This window comes from Stenella coeruleoalba, assembly GCF_951394435.1.
Source record: "Stenella coeruleoalba genome assembly, chromosome: 6".
Lineage (NCBI taxonomy): Eukaryota > Metazoa > Chordata > Mammalia > Artiodactyla > Delphinidae > Stenella > Stenella coeruleoalba.
In genome coordinates, this window is record NC_137151.1 from 1328676 (window position 1) to 1351985 (window position 23310).

Genomic DNA, 23310 nt, shown 5'->3' on the forward strand with positions numbered 1-23310 from the left:
TTATCGCTTGGAATAGAAAATCATATTGTTTCTTGGTTCAGAGTTCAGTTTTGCTTTACCATACAATTCAAAATACTCATGGAGGAACTAAGGCAGTGTTACATATTGGCTGAGAATCTGAGCTAGACTCTAAGAATCTGAGCCAGACTCATTTGGCCTCGTTTGAAATTCTGATGAGGCTACTTTACTTACAATCTTGTAACCTCAGCCGAATCACTCTATGTCTGTTTCTGTTTCCTTACATGTAAATTGGGGATGATAAAACTATCTACCTCTGGTGTTATTATAAGGATTAAGTGAGTTTATATATACAAAGTACTCAGAACAGTGCTTGGCACATAGTAAGCACTGAAGAAATATTAGCTCTTATTAATAAGGAGACTCACTTTCATTCGGTAATGGCCCATGTGTCTACAACATGTTGGCAAACTATGGCCTGTTGCCTCCTTTTGCGTGGTCTACGAGCTAATAAAAATGGTTTGAAATAGTTGAAGAAAATCAAAAGAAGACGAACATTTTGTGGCACATGAAATTTTGAGAAATTCTACTTTCAGTGTCCTTACGTGAACGGTCATTGGAACACAGATTCCCTCATTGGCCTACACATTGTCTGTGGCTGTGTTCACGTAACAGCAGAGCTGAATTGTTGCAGCAGAGGCCATATGGCCTGAAAGCCTGCAGTGCTTACCAGCCAGCTATTTCCAGTAAAGGTTTGTGGACCCTAATCTAAAACAAGATTAATGAGTGAGAATTTTATCAGACCGGCTTCATGTGGTATGGGGGCTGTTGTGGTCTAAAAGCAAATGCCATTTATTATGAAAGTTCTACACATTGCATATCTGAACCAAGGGTTTGAAGATAAACCAGATTTTTAAAAAAAATTTACCAATAATGACAAGTCTGTTTCTGTCAGGAAAAAGTTTGTACATTTCACAAGGTATTTATTATATATTTCTATTTGCTTTAAAGAAATGGTTCTGCAAATTTTTAAAGAAAGAAAAAATAGAATCATCCAGTTTATAATGCAGGAGGGTGGGGAAGAAAGTAGAGTATTTATTTAACTTAATTGAATTTTATAGAAAACTGAAGTATATCTCTTTTATGAGGAATCCCATTTTTATGATCATACATTGGCAGGCTGCTTGCTCCCTGATATCATTCATGAATGAAGGGTGATATCTTTGCATTTTTAATTTGTTGCTTTTGCTCTGCTATAGCCTGGTAATATCAGATAACCAAGGTTGTTAGAACTATATATAATATAGCCTTTTTAAAGGCTTTGCATTTACAGTAGTAGTCCTCAAACTTGTGTTCATAAGAATCACCTGGAATATTTCTTAAATATAAACAATTTGGACCCATTTGTTCTATATCAGTTTCTAAAGAACAGTACATCTGAAACTACCTGTGATGAAAGACCGGTTTTCCCCTCAGTCTCTCATGGAATGATGCTTCTGAAAAATATAATGAAAATGAATTACTAGAAAAATAAGATAGAGAAATAAACAAAGGCATAAAAAATTAACAAGTACTTTTTTGTTGTTACATGCAACAGACATAAAATTACTCTGCCAAAGTGCTACAAAAGGCTGTGACACTCTCAATTTCTGTTCTTGTTATGAGTCAACACCTGTCTGTGCACCACACCCTGAGAAGCCCTGCTCCAGAGTTCGCCCCAGAGACTGCATGTGTCAGAAGCACCCTGTGTGATTACAATGCACATATGGAGTGTAGACCAAATTTTGAAAAATATTTGTTTTAAGTCTGAGAGTGGCTTTGCAAGTCTGAGAGTGGCTTTTTTTTAAGTTAAGTCTGAGAGTAGCTTAGAACTTTAAAAAGCTGGTGCATTCTTGTGTTTCTGGAAAATAAGAAAATATTCTACAAAATAATAATTTGTGTTACTGAAAATGTACCTTCCAGAAAAGTTAGATGTTACTGCACAGAACTAAGAGGAGCGCCCTTGCACATGGCGTTTTGTAAAATAGTCAATCAGAATGCTGGAAAGTTTCAGACAAATCGCCTTTTTGTAATTTGGTCATATCTGTGATTGTTATAATTTTTAACCTAATGATGTTTTTACAGAGGCTTATCTCCTGCAGAAGCAGAATTTAATTACCTGAACACAGCACGTACCTTAGAACTCTATGGAGTTGAATTCCACTATGCAAGGGTAAGTGAAGAAAATGCATTTTGATATTGTTGAGTTAGACACCATTATTCAGCAAAAAAAAATCTTTAATGCCCTGATAGGATTAGGCAACAAATGGAACAGTGAGCGCTGCCAGCATAGTCGCACTGAAAATTTCCTCTGAATATAAGTATTTTCACAGTTACAATCACTTAAGATTCAATACCTGACAAGAAGAGTGGTTGAAGTGGATTTTTCATGTTATTTTTCTACAAGGTAGTGTTTTATGTTATAAGGATAATTTTTGCTGACCATAAGAGACAGTACCTTTAGAATTTTTATTTTGCAAAATAAAAACTGTTACAGTGGGCTTCCCTGGTGGTGCAGTGGTTAAGAATCTGCCTGCCAATTCAGGGGACACGGGTTTGAGCCCTGGTCCAGGAAGATCCCACATGCCCTGGAGCAACTAAGCCCGTGCGCCACAACTAACTACTGAGCCTGCGCTGTAGAGCCCGCGAGCTACAACTACTGAAGCCTGTGCGCCGAGGGCCCGTGCTCCTAACAAGAGAAGCCACCGCAATGAGAAGGCCTGCACACCGCAACGAAGAGTAGCCCCTGCTTGCCGCAACTAGAGAAAGCCTGCGCACAGCAAAGACCCAATGCAGCCAAAAATAAATAAATAAATAAATAAATAAATACATTTAAAAAACAAATAAAAAAAACTGTTACAGGAAAAGTAATTTGAATTTTTAACTTTTATGAAATCATTATCATAAAAGATGCTTTCACCTCACCGACGCCTGTATTACTACACTCCTTTCATCATTTAGTAACATCATTATAAATTTTTATTTATAAAGCACAAAATCAGTTGTATTTACATATTTTGGTTGCCCCTCTACCATTCCTTTGTTAGGATGGAATTCTATAATCACTGGCTTTTCCTGTACAACACCCTAACTTTTTTTTTCTTTTTGTTTTTGGAGGAGATAAAGCTTTTATTTAGTTTATTTTTTTGATTTAATTTATTTATTTTTTATACAGTGGGTTCTTATTAGTTGTCTGTTTTATACATATTAGTGTATATATGTCAATCCCAGTCTCCTAGTTCATCCCATCACCATCCTCCCTGACTTCTTTTTCATTGTGTCAATTTGCTGCTTCCAAAAGACTGTTATCCTCCTGCCATAAGCGTATTTGTGAGTGACTATCCTTCATTTGTGCGTCTCTTCACCTAGATTCCTTCTCATGATTGTTTCATCAAGAGATTATATTCCTTTAGAAGTACCTGAAGTACAGCTATTCTCTATACCTAATGAAAAGTGGAATTATAGGTAATCATCAGTTTAATTGGCGATAGGTTTTATATTTTCTTGGGACAAACTACTAAGCCTATTATGGATCCCAGCCTGAAAGGGAGTTAAGTTTTCCTTAGATAGTTATTTTTAATTTATTTTAACATATAGACATATGCAGACCCATTCCTTTTAAAAAACCAAATGACTTGCTTTCCTCACATGACTGGATCTGGTAATTCTGAGCATTTGTGACTTGGAAGTCTGTCTGGTTCCATTTAAAATGTTTAAGTCTCCCTTGAACTTCTTGTGTTCTTTAGAATGGGCCCTTCACCCTCCCTCCCTCTTTGCGGGCTATTACTTTTGAACGTGATTCTCCAAAGGTAAAGTAGTGGTCACTAGATTTTGTTTTTATTATACTACAGTCTAAAACAAATGGAACTTTAAATATGTACACTAGACTATGGTTAACAGTAAAAAAGACCATTAAAATCAGTCATTTTAGTGCTAAACAGTTTTCTGAAGGTGGTTTAGACTGCTGTTATCATTGACTGCTGTCAATATAATACGAAGAATCTTAGACTTTTTTTTAACTTAAGTGACATGGCTGGATCTCATACATAATTAACCATATCATTATTTATTGATTTGTTTAAGTTATGTTTTTTTATTGTTTAAATTAGTAGATTGTAAAACTCTTTCTCAGAAAGCCATAAATGTAGAGTGCCAAATTAAAGGAATTTAAATACTTTGTACAGACCAAAAAAAAAAAAAGAAAAAAAACCCCACAAAATAACCCAGCTAGGAAAAGGTGTTTCTGCTGTATGTGGATGTGGAGAACTTCAGAAAATGTGCAAATGTTCAGTGAACATGAAGGGAAGTTTTGTAGCCTCAGGAACAAAAAGGACAAAAGGTAGAGGGGAGAGGACATGTAAAGAAAATACTTAAGTTTTAATTGAATATCACAAGCAAAAGTATGTTTGAAATAATATTTTATTTTGAAAAGCAAGGTAAGATCTTTTCTCTCTGCCTCCAGAATGTAGGCTGAAAAAATTAGAGTAGAACTAAGTTATTTATAGCAATCTGCAAGATGCAAATAAGTCTTAGAACCGTCATAGCAGTGCATCTGTTATGTGCCTTGCACAGTGTTGGCACTAAGGATGACTTAGTGAACAAAACATCAATTATCCCTGCCCTCATGGAGCTCACAAGGTAGTGAGGGGAAAGAATTAGAGCATGTATGAACAGTTAAGTATTTGAGAATAGGAAGGGGCAAGTACAGAATGCCACGGGACCCTGGGGCAGGAACTTCTAATCCAGCCTGGCAGCAGAGGGTAGGGAAGCCTTCTTAGTAGTGATTTACTGAAGCCAGAAAAGTTAATAAGAACTAGCCAAGGGAGTAGTTTTCACCATAGAGCCATCAGGATGAAGGAAGACCGGGAATCAAGAGAGAACATGGCCTATTTGACAAAACAAAACATTTAGTATGCCTGCAAGATTATATGAATAAGGGAAAAGGAAACTATAGAAAAGAAAAGAATGAAGGACAGCTTCAGGATAAAAAGGAAAGAAGAAAAGATTTGAGGGGGCTTCCCTGGTGGCACAGTGGTTGAGAATCCGCCTGCCAATGCAGGGAACACGGGTTCGAGCCCTGGCCCGGGAAGATCCCACATGCCGCAGAGCAGCTAGGCTCATGTGCCACAGCTACTGAGCCTGTGCTTTGGAGCCCGTGAGCCACAACTACTGAGCCCGCGTGCCGCAACTACTGAAGCCCGCGCGCCTAGAGCCCGTGCTCCACAATGAGGGAAGCCACTGCAATGAGAAGCCCGCGCACCGCCACGAGGAGTGGCCCCCGCTCGCCGCAACTGGGGGGAGCCTGCGTGCAGCAACGAAGACCCAACACAGCCAAAAAAAAAAAAAAAAAAAAAAAAAAAAAGATTTGAGGGCAGGGAACGTGGGAATATTTGTTTCTTAAAATAACATCGTAAATTGATTTTTTTCTTGGTGTTCAGTTGTATGAGTTTTTAACACATGTGTAGTGTTCACGTAACCACAAACAGAAACAGAGCAGTTCCATCACCGCCACCCCCCACCCCACCCCAAAAAAATACACTGGCTCGTGCTGCCCAGCCTCCTACTGGTAAGTCCACCCTCATACTTACCCCCGGTTCCTGGCAACCCTGGTCTGTTGCCTGACTCCATAGTTTGTCTTTTCCAAAATGTCTTATAAATGGAATCCTGCAGTATGTAATCTTTTGAGACTGGCTTCTTTTACTTACAGTAATGCATTAGGGATTTATCCTAGGTACTGTGTAGTTCAGTAGTTCATGCCTTTTATTGCTGAATTGTATTCAGTTATATGGATGTACCATGGTTTGTTTCTCCATTCACCCACGGAAGGACATCTGGGTCGTTTCCAGTATTTTTTGTTTTGTTTTGTTATTAATAGGCCTACTGCAAACATTCATTTATAGGTTTTTGTGTGAATTTAAGTTCTCATTTCTGTAGGGTAATAATCCCAAAGTGGGATTTCTGGGTCATATAACAAGTGTATACTTAGCTTTATATGAAATTATGGAATTGTTTTCTAGACTGACTGAACCACTTTGCATCCCCACCAGCATCTTTGCAAGTTCCAATTGTTTTAGATCCTTTTAGCATGTGGCACTGTTTTGTTTCTTTTTAAGCTTTTCTGATAGGTGTGTTTTATCTCATCATGGTTTTACTTTGCATTTCCCTAATGACTAATGATGTTGGGTATCATATCTTTTCTTTGATGAATGTCTGTTCAGGTGTTTTTCCCATTATTCAATTTGTTCTTTTCTTTTTTTACTCTTGTGTTTTGAGAACTCTTTATATATGCTAGATACACTTTTTTTGTTGGCTATGTGATTTGCAGATATTTTCCCCACTCTTTCTTTTGCCCTTTTGTTCTCTTAACAATGTCTGTCACAGAGCAAAAGAAAGTGATAGATTCTCATACCCCTTATTCAATCACTGATGGAACAGACATTTTAAAAATCAGCATAATATAGATTTTAGCAACATAGCAAACTATAGAATACTGTATCCGACAAGTTTGGAGTACATATTATTTTTAAATATGCAGAATATAATTTCTGTTCATGGTACATTTAAGCTAAAAACAATAACAAAACGATGACTTTAAAAATCCTCCGAGTATTTGGAAATTAAGAAATATACTTCTAAACAAGCCATGGGTACAAATACTATCATTATTTCTACCCAACAGCCTCTGTGCACTGCTCTCAGACTCACCTAGAAAGAATAATAATTAGTTACCCCTAAGTTTGTGGTTAGGATCAATTGATAAAATAACAGGTATCAAATTAATCTTGAAAATATAAAATAATTTGAGCATATTAAATTAATACCAAGGAACATTGTGGGAGCTAAATTTAAATATTTATAAAGAATTTCTGACCTCTAAAAATGGAAGAAGCACTATCTCAGGAGTAATTGTTGGCCTAAGTGACTTGTTAAATGAATGGCTTGAGGGCTCACTAAATTCCTATCATCTTTACTAGAAAATCAGTCAATATTTATTACACTGTGAGAGTGGAATAAAATAGCATAATAGAGCTATACGATATCTATACCGTAGATCTTCAAGTTTAATCTCTGTTTTATAAAGAAGTTAGCATGATATAAACTCTTTGTTTTCCTAAGAAACTGATTCCTGGTTATCTAGATGTAAATGTAATCACAGAAGGCTTGGCCTTAGGTTTTTGTTAGGTATAGGATGCTCTAAATTGACCCTAAAACAGTTCTACCCAAGTTTTGGGCTTAATTGTGAATATCTTATTTCCATAGGTGTTTGTAATAATGATGAAGATAATTCTACTGAAAAATAACTTTTGCCCTTCAAAGTTTCAAGAAAAGGAAAGCTTAATGATGCTATTTTGATTATTCATTTATTTATTCAGTGAACATTTATTGAGCACCTTCTATGTTGCAAGTCCTGTTTATAGACACCATGGATACAGCAGTGAGTAGATAAAATCCTACCCTCATGAAGCTTGCATTCCAGTGGGCAAGACAGACTATAAGCAAATAATTGAGTATCTTAGAGTACATAGTATGTGATTCCATGGAAGTAAAGTTCAAGAATAGGCAAAATACCAGTCTATATCAGCAGAAGTCAGAACAGCAGTTCCCTCTGCAGAGGTGTTACTAGCTGGGAGGCTCCTGAGGGAGCCTTTTGGGATTTGGAAAAATGTATATGTTGGTTTGTGGTGGTTACATGTAAGTGTATATACTCAAGTTATGCAAGTTGTAAAATTTTGAGTTGTACACTTAAGGTTTGTGCATTTTACTGTATATTCTACTCAGTTTTCTTATGATTAATTAAAAGGTAATATATCAGATTGTGATAGATGCTGTGGAGAAAAATTAAGGTGAGAAAGGGGAGTGAGACAATCAAAAATGGGATATCAGAGAAGGCCTTCTGAGAAGGTGAACAGATGTTGAGGAGTTGTGCAGATATCCGTGGGGAGAATGTTCTAAGCAGAAGAAACAGCAGTAAAAGGCCATGAAATAGTGTGCTTTGCACCTTGAGGAACAGCAAAGTTCCATACCAAACAGTATGGCTGGTACAGTGAGCTGGAGTGGAGCGTATTGACAAGGTCCAGGTGGACCAGGACTTTATAAGAATTTTACAGACTTTGGCTTTTAATTATAAGCAAGGCCAGTTGAGGGTTTGAGGAGATAAAAGACATGGTATGATTTACATTTTTTTTAAACTGTTTTTGGCCGCGTCGTGTGTCTTGCGGGATCTTAGTTCCCTGACCAGGGGTCGAACCTGGGCCCCTGCAGTGGAAGCGTGACGTCCTAACCACTTGACTGCCAGGGAAGTTACCCAATCTACATGTATTTTGAATATGGAAGTGACAGCACTGACTGATGTATTGGCTCTAGGGTGTGAGAGAAAAAGGATTCAAGGAATGATTCTAACGTTTTGGCCTGAACAACTACAAGGATGGAGTAACTTCAGTAATTTGTAACAATCAGAGAGAAGCAGATTTGAGAGGGTGGGTCAGGAGCTAGTCTTGGGACATGCAATTTTAGAATACTTTTATCAATCGAAATGAAGGAAGGCAGGCAATTCAGTATATGGAACTGGAGTTCAGAGGCGAGGTCTGGACTAGAGCCATACATTTGGGAATTGTCAGCTTACAGATAATATTTAAAGCCGTGACACGGGAGCACTGAAGGAACATAGCTAGTAGCACTTGAAGATTAGAGGTCCTCAGAGCTGGAACACTTCAAATTTTAAAGGTTAGATGAGGAAGAAATAGCCATTTAGATAGAAAGAACGCCTTTCAAAAAGAATGCCTTTCTTTCTGTCAGACACTTGTGTGTCTTTGAAGCCAGGTGAATCAGGTGTGGTCAACTATGTCAGATGAGAATTGGATTAGAAATGTGGAAGTTATTGTAATATTACCAGTATTGACTTTGTAATAGCAATTTTGGAGCTATTGTGATGGCCAAAGGCTGATTGATTAGAGAATATTCAAGAAAGACTGTGAGAACAGTAATTTTGAGAGATTTTACTGTACAGGTTACAGATAATAATCACAGGAAACACCTTTGTAGCATTTACTATGTGCCTGACAACCTTCTTAGGGCTTATATATATTAATCTCATTTAATCCTTAAAACAGCCCTGTGAAGTAAGAGTATTATCATCCTTACTCTCCAGATGAGGAAAATGAGACACAGAGAAGTTAACTAATTTAATCATACGATATCTGTTTCTGTTTTAAGGTTCTTCAAAAACCTTGGTTTTAACCTGCATATATTTGAGGACTTTTGGACATATTTGTTCGAATAATCAAATAATTTAAAAATATAATCCCTTGAAACAGAGAAAAGAATCTCTGCTGTACAATAGAGCTATATATATGATTTCATCTGTGTCACCCTAAAATATTCAGATCACACAGTGATTTTCCATATTCTGCTATGTGCTTTTTACTCGTCAGGACCTGTCTAGACATAGCTTTTTTTTTTCTTTGCCCTTTTTGATTCTTCTGTATCTTTATGAAAGTATCAGTAGGTCATTACTTGTATTCACTTTCATTGAATAATTTGAGAGCACATAACACTGTTAGACCTATATAGGGCACACAGAAATATTTTTTTAATTATTAATGAGTGTGTATTATGGCTAACTTTATACCTAACTACATGAAAAATATACAAACATAATAATTTTAAACTAATGATATATATAGGGGAAAATCATAAAGCTAAAAGTGAAAACAATTTCAACATATATTACAGAAAGTTTTTTAGTATTCATATTTTATAAAGAGTCCCCAAAATAGAGTAATTTTTTAAAACATATAAGTAGAAATACAGGAAAAACAGAGATGAGCATGTTGAAGTATAACTTGGTATATAACCCCTTTGGAGTGCAAATACTGATATGAATATAATATTTGACCACTTCCATTTCTCAGACTCCACCCTTTTTATAGAGGTGTTTTAAATAATGTGTTCAAGGATTTTTATTACAGCATTGTTTGTAATATTAAAAATTTAGAAATCTCTAAATGAGTCAACAGAAATGGTTAAGAAATTGTGATAAATCCATATTTTGGAATAATATGCAGCAGTTAAAACTGACGAGTTAGAGGCATATATATTGATATGAAAAGATATCTACAAAATGCTAAGTGCAAAAGAAAAATTACGCAATAATATGTCCCAGTTTTTGTTGATTAAAGAAATTGTGTGGTTATAAATACTACATATGTATATTTTGTATATATAAACAAAGATCTAGAAAAATATACAGTGGTCCCCCCTTATCTATGGTTTCTGTTTCTGCAGTTTGTTACCTGAGCTCAACTGTGGTCTGAAGACACTAAATGGAAAATTTTAGTGGCTTTGTGTTATTATTGTATTCTTACCATGTGACTGCAGAGAGACTAGAATGGTTAAGTGGTCCCAGCGACTTAGTGGAGAGTAGAACTGTGGTCTCCACCAGAAAGGAGGGGAGGGCACACTGCAGGGCAGAGTGAATGGACAGTTGAGGCATGGGTAGAGAATATTAGAATATCTGTTCACAGTCCTCCGAAATCTCATCCTGTTTACATTGCTGCTTTTTAACATGTTGTAAAATAAAGCGCATACGCCTGTGTGTATATCTTAGTGAACATCTTTGTAAATACTACGCAGGTCAGCAGTAGGCTTTAGCCAGCCATTCCAGAAACGCTTTTTATATACTGTACCAATCATAGCCCCTTCCTACATTGTTCTTCTGTGGTTTTATCACACAGTGTGCCTTCCTGGATACTAAAATTTGGTCTTGCTTTTTGTTTGTTTGTTTTAATTGAATAACTTTAAATGTCTTTTAATCCCTTCTTCCCTTACCGTTCCTTAGAATTTTCTTGTTAAAGAACTGCACCATTTCACCTGTAGTTTCACATAGTCTGGACTTTGCTGATTACATATTCATGGTACAATTCAGTACATTCTACTGGGCTAATGAAGTTTTCACAGAGAAGGTGGACTTGATCTAGACTTTGGTTAGGTTTGATTTGATTCATCAGAGAGACGTGAAGAGTTGAGAACAGCATTAATTAAAACATGTAATTATGGGTACACAAAACACGTGGAATGGCCTGATGGGAAGCAGGTTTTTACTAATTATAAAGGGGGAAATGAAATGGGACGGGGTGGTCATTTCAGTGCCAAGCTAAACAGCGGAGATATTTTCCTACAGATAATAGAGATCCATTCATTTCACAAATGGGTAGGCCTTTCTACATCTAAAAACCTGAAAGGGCGCAAAACAAAGGCCCTGCACTTTGCTACTTAGGTTCTAGTGAAGAAGAGAAAAAATAAACAGATGAAACAAGTCCGTGTATAGCGTTATACTAGATAGTAATAAGCGATAAGAAACGCATAAAGTAAGGTGGCCAGCGCTCGTTTTCCTGTACACTGGAATTCATAGCACTTGTATCCATAAAGGACGCAATGCTTATTTTCTTGGTTCTCTTGCCCAACTCTGGCAGTACCTTGGGCACTGATACCTCAGTCTAGATAACTATGATTTGAGAATTTGATAGCTACATAGATAGCTATAATTTGAGAATTTGAATTCCTAGATATCCCTGCAGTGTTTTTTAACGTTTTTCTGCCAACATAGCAGCCTGACTGCTTTACGTATTTATTGAGTTTTTCATATCTCCTTAATGGCATTCGTTCCTCTCAAGTGCTTGGTGGCCCTTGGTTGTATACTCCTTTCGTATTTGTGATTTGCTACTTCACTTGGTCACGCGCGATGTTTGTCCTCACTGTGGCCTGTTTTAGGTGCTGGAGGAGGGAAGGAAGGAACTGCCGGGTAGAATGTGCCTATAGTTTGCTTTTTCAGTTTGGGGTTCTCCATGCCTTTTGGGGATCATTCTGTTCCTGTCCCCAGTATCCACACTTGCTCCACACTTGTAGACAGGCTGCACACACTTCTGTGTCCTGTAGCTCAGTCTAGATTGTAGGGTTGATAGGAGCTAATTATCTTCCTGCTCCTACCTGATCATCCTGACGGGAATTTGAGGCTTCCCCTTGGGCTGCGGTTTTCTGGAATTATTTTCTCTCCATAAATCTGATCTTATCCACTTTGTCTTCACAGACTCCTCAAAATGTCTGGCCCACTGATTACATACCTTTCAGTGTTATGGATTGTTTTCAAGTGTTAGGGATTTTTTCTGTTTTCATATATCTTCTCTGATGTTTTATGAGATTGGGAGCAGAAGGAATAAGCAGAGCGTATATTAAGTCGCCGTCTGTGAGGCTGGGCCTGCCATCTTGCTTCACACTTCTGATTGACGTCCTTCAAACAGTGATTTAAGACTCTGATAATAGTGTGCAGTGGTGCTGGTTATTGCAAAAGAAAAGGAGCAGCCAGACAAATTAACGTACACTGCTGTGTTTGGCCACTTACTACACGTTAGCTTACCTAACAGGCTAATTTAGTAATATTTCATTTAATTAGAAATTATTGAAACTACACTTTAAAGGTTTTTTCCTAGGGAGACAATTACAAAATCTTGATTATATTTTCATTAATTAGTTCTATCTTCTGATCACATAAATGCTAGGGATAAAAGCATTATTGCTATATTAGTTTGCCTGGAGTATATTTCAAGTCAAGAAGCAGAGCTATTTCAAGACTGATTAGCAGCTGAGAAAAGTTTTAATTCCACTCATTCTCTTAATAGTGCAGGTCAGCTGTTCACGTTGGATCAGTCAGCATGAGAACTCACCCATCAAAGCACAATTCAAATTTCCTTCTCAGGAGCCTTCCAAACTCTCCAGCGATTGTCCCCACTCTATACTCCCATAATGTTTTTGTTGTATTATGTCTGTTACAGAACTTCTCATTATATTGGAAATATTATTTTATTACAGGTTGCCCTTCACCAAACTCTGAACTCCAGGTTTTCTTCACTTTTGCAATCCTACCACCATATTTACACAGTAATTGGACCTTAATAGTTTTAGAAATGGAAAGATGGGTACTAACTTGTCATTCTATAAGATGAGAAGGTCTTTGATTTTCTATATCAAAGAGTCAGTCCCATTTATAAACTGTGGGAAATCCTGAAATCATTTTTGCTTTAGATTAATAAATTTTAATAATGCAACATTTAAGTTTGATTTGAAGTATGTCCTTTATTTTTATGATGTAACAGTTACCATATGGATTTGTAAATATTCAGTTAACTGTTGCCTTTGATGAAATGTCACACTGTGTAAAAAAAACTAATCATATTTTTAAAATATAACTTTAACAGTTTATTTTAGATTTGCCATTTTCTTTTTTTTGTTGTTTTTTGAAGGATCAAAGTAACAATGAAATTATGATTGGAGTGATGTCAGGAGGAATTCTGATTTATAAGAACAAAGTACGAATGAATACCTTTCCATGGTAAGAACTTCCATCAGTACTTTTGCTTTTACCATTATATTACCAAATACAATTCGTATTAAAGAAAGTGGTTGTTGAGCTATTTAATGTTGTCATACAACTTCGTCCCACTTACTTGGAATCTACCAGAAGATACCTATTAAAATAATTGAATTATTTGTTTCCGAAGTATCTTAGTTTAAAGAAAATACTACTTTGCGAATTTTTCTCTTAGTCTCTAAATCTGTACTGTAGTGTAATAGCTAATATTGTCATATTTACTCTGCGTCTCACGCTGTGCCAGTTGTTTTGAATACAGTACTTCACTTAAATGCATTCAGTGGGTGCTAGTTTATTAGTTGGAACATGGGCATGGTTGCTGCAACAAAGGCCCCTTATTACAGTGGTTTAAATTGGTACTGGGAAAGTATGGTGGCTCCACGGGGTTTAAAACTCATGTTTCTTTTGTGTTACTGCTCTGCTGTCCTTAGCATGCTGTGCTTATCCTCGTCGCCCAGTGCCTCACTCACCGTCACTCCTATATCCCAAAGTGAGGAAGAAGGAGAGGTAGCATCTGCCATTTCCCTTTAAGGGGATAACTTGAAAATTGTAAAAATCGTATTGATCACATATCCCTTGTGTGAATATCATATAAGTAACTCGGGTTTTTAAAAATAAACACAATGATTTTCTCTAGGGGAAGAAGCAAATACAAAAGAAATATATTGTATCAATCTGTTTCTCTTTATATCTCCTAAAAGAATTGGTCCAGATTTTTCAATATCTCTGATTATTATTTAATAGGTTTTTGTAATTAGTCACTTATATAACACTAATAGATATATGATAACTGACAGAAGCTATTATTTTAGAAAATTGCCACAATTACGTTGAGAAAATAAACATAAATTTCCCCAATAGGTCACTATCTAGGAAAACATGAAATACAAAATATAAAATTGATGAAATGAACTTCATCAAAATTAGATATTTTTGCTCTCCAGAAGACACTGTAAAGAAAATGAAAAGGCAAAAAACACTCTTTTATAAAATACATATTTGATAAAGGACTTATCAAAAGAATGTAACGGACTCTTATAGCTCAGTAATAAGACAACTTGATTAAAAAGAATAGGCAAAATATGTGAATAGATACTCCCCAAAGGAGATATACAGATGGCAAATAAGTACACAGAAAGATGCTCAGTCATTAGTGAAACGCACATTAAAACCGCAGTGAACTACTACTGTTCACTCACTACAATAGTTCCAATTAAAAAGAATGATAATACCAAGTAATGGCAAGGAAGCAAAGCACCTAGAAATCTCATATATTGCTGGTGGGAATGCAAACTAGTAGACCAACTTTGGAAAACAGTTTGGTGTTTCTTCAAGGTTAAACATAGATTTACAATATAATCTGGCAATTCTATTCCTAGATATTTACCCAAGAGAACTGAAAATACAAGTTTGTATAAAGATTTGCACACTGTGTTCATAGCTGTATTATTCATAACAGCACAAAACAGAATTCCAGATGTCCATCAGTTGGTGAAAGGACAAGCAGATTACACTTGCATTGGAATACTGTTTAGCAGTGAAAGAAATGAACTGTTTTACACACTAAACAATATGGGTGACCCTCCCCTCAAAACATTATGCTAAGTGTAAGAAGCCTGACACAAAAGATGACGTACTCTTTGTTTCTATTTATATGAAATTCCTGAGAACACACAGTATAAAGACAGCAGACCCTTGGTTGCCATTGGAACATTTTCAGGTGATGGAAATTGTTACATGGTGGTTTGGGTGGGTGGTAGTTACACAGCTGAATACATTTGTCAAAACTCATTGATTTGTTTGCCTAAAATTGGGATATTTCATTTTATATATAAATTATACCTCTATAAAGCTCATAAAGAAAATCAAAGGTCATTTAGTGTTTCATCTCACATCTTTTAAGTTCTTCCTGTATAATTCAAATTGTGTTATGTTCAGAGGAGAATACAAAACAGTTCAAGACATAGTCCTTGCCTAAAAGTGGGCACATAAAAATTAATTACAAAACATAATAAGACAATTTGTAACTTAAATGCTTCAGAAGAGATAGTTACAGTTGTTGACTTTCATAATGGTAAATGTGCATCTTCAATATTAATACTTTTCTGATTTTACTAAAGACAGTTAAAATACTTTTTATTAATTTTACATTTTCTATGAATGTCAAAATCAGAAATAAATTCTTTTCGGGTGATGTGGTTAAAATGATAATCTTAAGTTTTTCTGTATTTTCAAAATTATACAATAAGGATTCTAGAAGAGTTTTTGACAAATTACTTTGGAAACACCAAGGATATAATTTCACTAGGGAAAATTGTAATGGCCCTGTGGTATTTGAGATGGTTCTTAAAGGATGAATAGAAATTTCTTCAGTGAGGAGGAAGTATGGAAGAGGTATGTGTGTATAGAGGGTTCAGTCAGGGAATTCAGGGTAAAGGTACCAAACATTTGCAGGAGCCTAATAGTAAGAAAGGACGTGGCAAGTTGAGGAGATGATGGGATATTTGGTTTGATTTTTTTTTTTTCAGTTGTCTTCACTGAGGACAGAAGCAAGGGCACAAGAATTTAAGGTATAATAATGTTGCTTAGGAGAGAAATTAGATTCAGATTGTGAAGGATCTTATATATTCCATATGCTGAGGAGTTGGTATATTATTTTATTATTAAATATTCTTGAAGGTAGTTTCCTGTTGAGAAATAGAACTCATGTTTATAAGTCTTTATCACACAAGTTAGGTTAAAAAGAAGAATGTGAGCATTTAAGATATTGATTGGAAAATACTATATAGTATTCCTTTAAATTTTTATTTTCCAGAATTAAACTAAATAGATGGGATTTAAAGTTGTTAAAGCTACTGGACCTACATCATCCTGGAACATAAGGATTTCTTCTGATCCTAACTACTCATAGCAGTACATACTACAACATTAGGAGTACATTTATACATATACCACAAATTGCCATGATTTAAGATCCAATATCAATTGATTTCCAAAGAAAATCAATCATTAAGTTGTGTGAAAATCATCAAATACATGGTTTACTTTTAGTTCTTAAAGTATGGATCTATTTTCAGAAAAGCAACATACTTCTTATTAATACTACATGTGAATAAGGAACCATTTCAGCCTCATCATCTTTATTCAAATTAGTGTTCGTAGAATTGCCATTGCCCTTAAATTGATATTTTAGCAAAGTATTGTGGAAGTCTCCTTGAGGAAATCATAAAAATCACTTGATAAAAATGGAGTATGATTACAGCTCGGAATTACCAAATTTCTACATGAATGAAGAGTTTTGAGTAAAGGTGGAAGTTTTAGAGCTGATAGTTTTATAAGATTAATAAGGTAGGAAAAAAATCACTTGTGGATTTTAATGCATTTTATCTGTACCTTATAACCCTGCAACTTGGGTGTTGTTAGCATTGTTTTTATGGATAAGGAGTGAGAAATGCCAGAGAAGCTGACTGGGCCAGTGTTAACAAGTATGATGAGTATGAAGCAGAGCTTTAAATAAACCTGGGTCTTTCAGTTTCTGAAACACTAGCTTCTCACTTACCTCTTCTCTCAAAATTAGAGCTATGTGTAGAAAAAGTAGTGTTCCATGTAATAGATTCCCTCATTTCTTTCCACATATGGTTATCCCTAAATTATCCAGTTCAAGTTCATACTTTTAAGCTGTTGAATACTGAATTGGGAGTTACTTGGATTCTATAATTAGACTTCATTAAAATTAATGCTCATCAAAAAACATCATTAGTAAAATGAAAAGGGATGGAGAGAGTTCTGGTTCCCAGTCCAGCAGGTAAAGACTTTGGAAGTTGTCACCCCTGTCCTCACAAGAAAAAAAAAAAAAACTGAAAAAACTCAAAATCAGCAACTCTTTTTAGATCCCTCAGAGAATTGAGGACACAGGGCATACTTACTGCAGCTCTGAAAACTGGAGAGACAGGTGAATACAAGGCATGACAACTTACCAGGACTAGAAACCACCGCTGCAGCCACCCCTGGTAGGAGTACATGCAGGGTGATTGACAGATTGCTGGAGATGGAGCAGAGACTAGCTTGGACTAATTTACTTAGGAAGGACCCCTCATTCTCATGAGTTTTACTACCAGGCACCCCACCAGGATCTCAGGGCGAAGATTGGAGAAAAATCCGCTTGTGTTCGAAGGGCAGGGGATGGAAGTTGAGCAGGAAAGTAACCGTTTTGAAATACGCTCAGAGCTTTCTGCTCTCCTTAACAAAGATCTGCCCTCAAGGAAATCTATTTTACCAATACTTAACCAACGTGTGTTTTACCAGAGCCTAACCAAGGTGGGGGAAGGGAAGTACCCATTTCCAGCCCTCTCTGTACTTCCTGTTGCAGCTAGGGAGGGGTGAGCTGACGGGCACCGAAGGGTGCAGCCAAGGGGCTCAGACCACTAAACCCGAGACCTAATCACAGGATTAAAGACGAGTTCCTCCCCAGCCCCAGACTTAACTGACACATCACCAGGGCTCCTGTATAATAACAAAGCGTCACAACTTAAGTCACTGCAAAGCTCAGGCTAATTAAGGACTGTCTTGGGAAACCCAAAGACAACAGGAGAGACAGAAACCAGGATAGTAGAGCAAATAGCGTCAAGTGCCTGCCTCAGAGACTGTTCCTTTGGAACAGTCACAATTTGATTGAATTCGTTCCTGAAGCAATTCATGGCCCAGGGCGCTGCTGAAAATAATAGAGCAGTGTGTTGGCAATTAGAGGAGTTCTCAGCTGGGTGTGGTTTTTGAGAGAATGGGATGTTTAGTACCCCTGGTCATCTCAGTATTCCTGTGGGCACACCCAGAGCTGTGCTTTCCTGAAGAGCAACAGCAGAAGCCTGAACTGGAGGTTGAGGGTGAAGATAGAGTCCATGTACGTAAACTACCAAATAACAGGAAGCTGGGAAGATGGGAAACAAATAACTTACACTCACTGCGATGCAATATGTAAAACATCTGGTTGCCAGCAAAATATTACAAGACACACAAAGATAAAGGAAAGTATGACCCATACACCTGATAATAGACAAGCAACAGTTATAAGTATACATGTGCATAATAACACAGTTTCAAAATACATGAAGGAAAAAATAAGGAAAAATAGACAATTCTACAATCGTAGTTGGAGATTTGAGCATATCCCTCTCAGAACTCAATACAAAAACTAGACAATAAAAAATCAGTTGAAATAGTTTCAAGCACTGTCAAATCTCGTGGCTTAATTGATATACAATACTGAAACTGTGCGACTCAGATTGCACTTGAACCCATGGGCGGGGACTCAAACCCAGCCAGAACCCACTGTCTTTTAATTGAGATCACACACGTGGTCTTAGGACTTACTGAAGCTCAGGTTCTTTATGTCTAATCACAGAAGGAATTCAGTGAGAGACAAAGTGATAGGTAAGAAGTGGATTTATTTAGAGAGAAACACACTCCACAGGCAGAGGGTGGGCCATCTCAGAAGGCAAGAGGCCCCAAAACATGGTGTGGTTAGTTTTTATGGGCTGCGTAATTTCATAGGCTAATGAGTGGGGATTATTCCAGCTATTTTGGGGGAAGGGGCAGAGATTTCCAGGAATTGGGCCACCACCCACTTTTGGCCTTCTATGGTTGGCCTCAGAACTGTCATGGCGCCTGTGGGAGTGTCATTTAGCTAATGCATTACAGTGAGCATATAATGAGGCTCAAGGTCTACTGGAAGTCGAATCTTCCGCCGTCTTGGATCTAGTTGGCTCTTACCAGTTTCTGTCATATCCTATGGCTATGTCATTCTTTCAAAGGTTGTGCCCTGCTCCCCTTCCCTCCTGTTTCAATACTATGCCTAGTAACAGCAAAATACACATTCCTTTCAAGGGTACATGGTTTGTTTACTAGGAGAGAAAATATGTTGAGCCATAAAACAAGTTTCAATAAATTTTTTATTGATTTATAATTAATATAACATTATATTAGGTTCAGGTGTACAGCATAGTGATTAAATATTTCTATACCTTATGAAACAGCACAGTAAGTCCAGTTATCATCCGTCACCATATAAAATTATTATAGTATTATTGACTATATTCCCTCTATATACATTACATCCCCATGACTTATTTTATAACTGGAAGTTTGTATTCTTAATCCATTTCACATTTTTGTCTTTACCTGCACCCTTTTCTCTCCTCTGGCAACCACTCGTTTGTTCTCTGTATCTGAGTCTCTTTTTGTTTTATTTTTTAGATTCCACGTATAAATGAAATCATAAGGTATTTGTTTTTCTCTTTCTAGTTATTTCACTTTCATAATACCCTCGAGGTCCATCCATGTTGCCATAGGTGGCAAGATTTTATTCTTTTTTATGGCTGAGTAATATTCACACACACACACACACACACACACACACACACACATATACAAACACATCACATCTTCTTTATCCATTCATTATTGATGGACACTTAGGTTGTTTCCATATCTTGGCTGTTATAAATAGTGCTGCAATGAACACAGGGGTGCATAAATCTTTTTGATTTAGTGTTTTCATTTTCTTTGGATACATACCCAGAGGTGGAACTGCTGGATCGTATGGTAGTTCTATTTTTAGAATTTTGAGGACCCTCCATACTGTCTTCCATGGTGGCTGCACATATTTACATTCCCACCAACAGTGCACAAAGATTCCCTTTTCTCCACATCCTTGTCAACAGTTGTTGTTTCTTGTCTTTTTGATAATAGCCATTCTGACAGGTGTGAGGTGGTATCTCATTGTAGTTTTGATTTGCATTTCTCTGATAATTAATGATGTTGAACACCTTTTAATGTCCCTGTTGGCCATGTGTATGTCTTTGTAAAAAATGTCTATTCAGGTCTTCTGCCCATTTTTTAATCAAATTTGTTTTTTGATACTGAGTTGTATAAAAAAGTTCTTTATATACTTGGATATCAACCCCTTATTGGATATATCATTTGCAAGTATCTTCTCTCATTTGGTAGGCTACCTTTTTGTTTTGTTGGTTTGCTTCACTGTGGAGAATCTTTTAATTTGATGTAGTCCCATTGTTTATTTTTGCTTTTGCTGCCCTTACCTGAGGAGACATAACCAAAAAATATTGCTAAGACTAATGTAAAAGAGGTTACTGTCTGTGTTTTCTTCTTGAAGTTTTATGATTTCAGGTATTACATTTAAGTCTTTAATCCATTTTGAATTTATTTTGTATATGGTGTGAGAAAGTTGTCCAGTTTTCATTTTTCTGCATGTAGCATCCAGTTTTCCCAACACCATTTATTGAAGAGACTGTCTTTTCTCCATTGTATATTCTTGTCTTCTTGTCATAGATTAATTGACCATGTGAGCATAGGTTTATTTCTGGGCTGTCTATTCTCTTCCACTGATTTATGTGTCTGTTTCTATGCCAGTACCAGACTGTTTTGGTTACTGTAGCTTTGTACTATAGTTTGATGTCAGGAAGCAGGATTCCTCCAGCTCTGTTATTTCTCAAGATTGTTTAGTTATCCGGGATCTTTTGTGTTTCCAAACAAATTTTTTTTTTAACTTTTCATTTTATTTTGGAGTATAGGTGATTAGCAATGTTGTGATAGTTTCAGCTGTACAGCAAAGTGATTCAGTTATACATATACATGTATCTCTTCCATGCAAATTTTGAAATTATTTGTTCTAGTTCTGTGAAAAATGCCATTGGTATTTTGATAGGGATTGCATTGAATATATAGATTGCCTTGGGTAGTATGGTCATTTTAACAATATTAATTCTTCCAATCCGAGAATACAGTGTATCTTTGCATCTGTTTGTGTCCTCTTCAGTTTCTTTCATCAGTGTCTTATAGTTTTCCAGGTTTTACATCCTTAGGTAGATTTATTCCCAGGTATTTTATTCTTTTCAATGTGATAGTCAATGGGATTGTTTCCTTAATTTCTCTTTCTGATAGCTCGTTGTTAGTGTATAGAAGTGGAACAGGTTTCTGCATATTAATTTTTTATTTTGGGGTCCTTTTTTATGATTTTCATTTCTGTGTTTACATTGCCCATCTGTTCTTTGTTCTTGCTTTCTACTTTATCCTTTGGAGCTCTTAGCCTGTTAATCGTAGTTGTTTTAAACTCCCAGTCTGGTAAGTCCCACATTCCTCTCATATCTGGTTCTGATGCTTACTCTGTCTTTACATTGTGGTTTTTGCCTTTTGGTATGCCTTGTAATCTTTTCTTGATGGGCAGGTAGGATACCCTGGTAACAGGCACGCTGTAAATAGGCTCTTAGTAATGTGGTGGTGAGGTGTCGACAGAAGGGGGTTTTCTGTAGTCCTGTGATTAGCTCTCAGTGTTTTAATGAGCCCAGGCCTCTAGACTGTGAGCTTCACAGTGTTTCTCATTTTTTTTTTCTCTCCCCTTGGGTGGGACAGGATGGCTAGAGTGGGCTGGACTTGGGTATTTTCCTCCCCCAGGTCAGGCTCTGGTTAACAAGATTCCCCTAAAGGTAGGCCTTGTTAAGAGCAGAGTGCTCTGGCCTAGTTCAGCATGGTTTCTTTCCGTTTCCCTGTCGGAAATCTGAGGGTACTTTTCTTTGGTATTTATTTTCGGAATCTGTTTGAGCTTCTAGAGCTAAATCTCACAATACCGTGAGGTCCGCCCTATGACTGGGGCCTCTTGGGGTTTTTAACTCTCAGGGTTGACCACGCTGAGCCTTCCACAACTCATAAAATACAGTTCAGATTTTCCTACCCTGGCACTGCTTCCTCTGGCAGTTTCTGCTCCTGAATCTTCTCTGGGAAGCTCTGATTCCCTGTACTCAGCTGTTGGTCTCTCAAGTCTCGGGGGTAGCCGTTTGCCCTGTGCTCTTCCCTTCCTTGTGTATTTAAGAAGAGTTGTGGATTTTTCAATCTGTTGAGCTTTTTACTTGTTGCCAGGATGGATTGGTGATTTCCAAGCTCTTAACGTGCAGAAAACTACTTGCAGTTTTAAAGAGTAAATAACTATATTATTGGTATTCTTAAAATTTTAACTCGTGATATGTGTTTTTATGTATTTCTTTAGACACAAAATTGGGAAATGTATAGTTTACAGCAAAATGTTCTGATAAAACTAAGCTCAGTTGAGCATATAAATTCTAATTATTTTTTCACGAAGCACCAAAAACTTTAATAGATTCTTTATGTACTTTATATATGTATATATAATTAAATATTTAGACATTACTAAACATACAGTTAAAAGATTATTTTTTAATTTTTTAGATTAATATTTTTATCTTTGTTCAATATTTTAAATACTCCAATTCATTCTCTTTTTATCCAGGTTGAAGATTGTAAAAATTTCTTTTAAGTGCAAACAGTTTTTTATTCAACTGAGAAAAGAATTGGTGAGTTGATCTTATTAGCATAACTTAAGTCCTTTAAGAAATAAGTCGTCATTCATTACAGAACTTTTAGTGCAAGTAAATGTGTTAATACTGTTAATAACTGCCTACTCAGTTAAGTAGTTCACATTTTATGACAAAGTATATCCCTAGTGTTTCTATGGTTCTGATCAGAAGTTATTCTAGATATCTGTTCTGCTATCTCTTGAACTTAGAAACTGGTCTCAATTGTGATGTTCATTGTCGTCCCCAGGGTCCATTCATGAGGTCAGTAACTGAGCATTTATATGTCCTTTTTCTTTCTTTTTTTTTTTTTTAAACTAAATCTTCCTTTCACATAGGAGTACATTAAACAGCACTTCCTTTCACATAGGAGTACGTTTCATTTGGGGGATTCTGAGCGTTTGGTTTTGTTCCTAGTTAATGAACGTGTAGTACATTTCCTCCCTTTGTTGGACTGATGTCCTTTTTGTGTATTAAATACAACACATTATCACAGAAAGTACAGCGTTG

General features: G+C 36.4%; 1 protein-coding gene across 2 annotated transcripts in view; it reads left to right on the top strand.

The window, feature by feature from the left end:
* PTPN4 (protein tyrosine phosphatase non-receptor type 4) overlaps nt 1–23310 on the top strand; it is a 178229-nt gene that overhangs the window by 89342 nt on the left and 65577 nt on the right. For both annotated transcript variants that reach the window (XM_079923967.1, XM_079923966.1), the window contains exons 9-11: nt 2083–2170; nt 13293–13381; nt 22737–22800. In XM_079923967.1, the coding sequence (XP_079780093.1) occupies nt 2083–2170; nt 13293–13381; nt 22737–22800 (241 nt within the window). The remainder of the gene's footprint in view (nt 1–2082; nt 2171–13292; nt 13382–22736; nt 22801–23310) is intronic.